Source organism: Penaeus monodon, chromosome 33, assembly GCF_015228065.2.
Source record: "Penaeus monodon isolate SGIC_2016 chromosome 33, NSTDA_Pmon_1, whole genome shotgun sequence".
Classification (NCBI taxonomy): domain Eukaryota; kingdom Metazoa; phylum Arthropoda; class Malacostraca; order Decapoda; family Penaeidae; genus Penaeus; species Penaeus monodon.
In genome coordinates, this window is record NC_051418.1 from 2,818,313 (window position 1) to 2,819,166 (window position 854).

The 854-nt window shown below is 54.1% G+C and overlaps 1 protein-coding gene across 1 annotated transcript; it reads right to left on the bottom strand.

Moving 5' to 3' along the window:
• Positions 1-6: 6 nt before the first annotated feature.
• Positions 7-854, bottom strand: LOC119593868 (merozoite surface protein CMZ-8-like; the record flags this gene model as incomplete). Its single annotated transcript, XM_037942896.1, is given in 1 exon segment — positions 7-854. A coding segment is annotated over 1 exon segment (309 nt), but the record flags the coding sequence as incomplete, so codon positions are not given.

Below are 854 nucleotides of genomic sequence, written 5' to 3' on the forward strand. Positions count from 1 at the left end.
ATGTACAAAACCCAAAGAAAATGCCCAGCGCCTCCGATTTACATGAGTGAAATCCGGGTTTCGACTCTTTAGACTTTACAACAAACATTAACAAGTGCTGCACCTGTCTCCACACCTGTCCGTCATCATCAGCTGCACGCACGGCCCGCGCCGACGTCCCTGTGCAGGTGCTGTGTCCTGGATCCTCAAAGTCTTCAAGATAATGGCTGAAATTGGTCTTTTTCTGTCGTTTCATTGAGGTTATTCTGTCTTCTTTGAGGTTGGTTTGAGGGAGGGGAAGGGGGAAGGGGACGTGTTCATGTGTTATGAGGCATGGGGTGTGAGGGGCTGCCTGACGTCATAAAGAAATGTTTTTGGCGGTGAGATTGTTCATGCGTAGAGATGCAATAGAGTGCGTTATAAAAAACCTGAATGAGTGTGATACTTCGAGAAAGAAATGTTCGCACGGACATGTAGAATGTAAAAAAATAAAATGGTGAAGTCATGTGATGATTGCGATTTGGGATGTCGAGAGTATGGCGTGTAAGTGAGGGGCGGCGAGGTCGCTACGGTGAAGCTGCGGGCGTCGAGCCGGGCGAGGGCGAGCTGTGGGCGTGCGAATCCGTCTTGGGCGAACGGTAGGGCGTGTGGCTGAGGGCAAGGGGCGTGGCGACGAGATTCGGGGGCGTGGAGGGGGTGGTGTTCTGGGCGGCGGGCGCAGTGGAGAAAATGGGCGCTGAACTGCTTGAAGGTTTCGCAGGCGTAGCAACGAAGGTCGTGGGCGTGGAGAGAATCGTAGCCGCGGGCGTGATGGAGGACACAGCGAAGGCGCCGGGCGAGGAGGTGAGCGTGGTGGGTGTCGAGGTGAAGAAGAT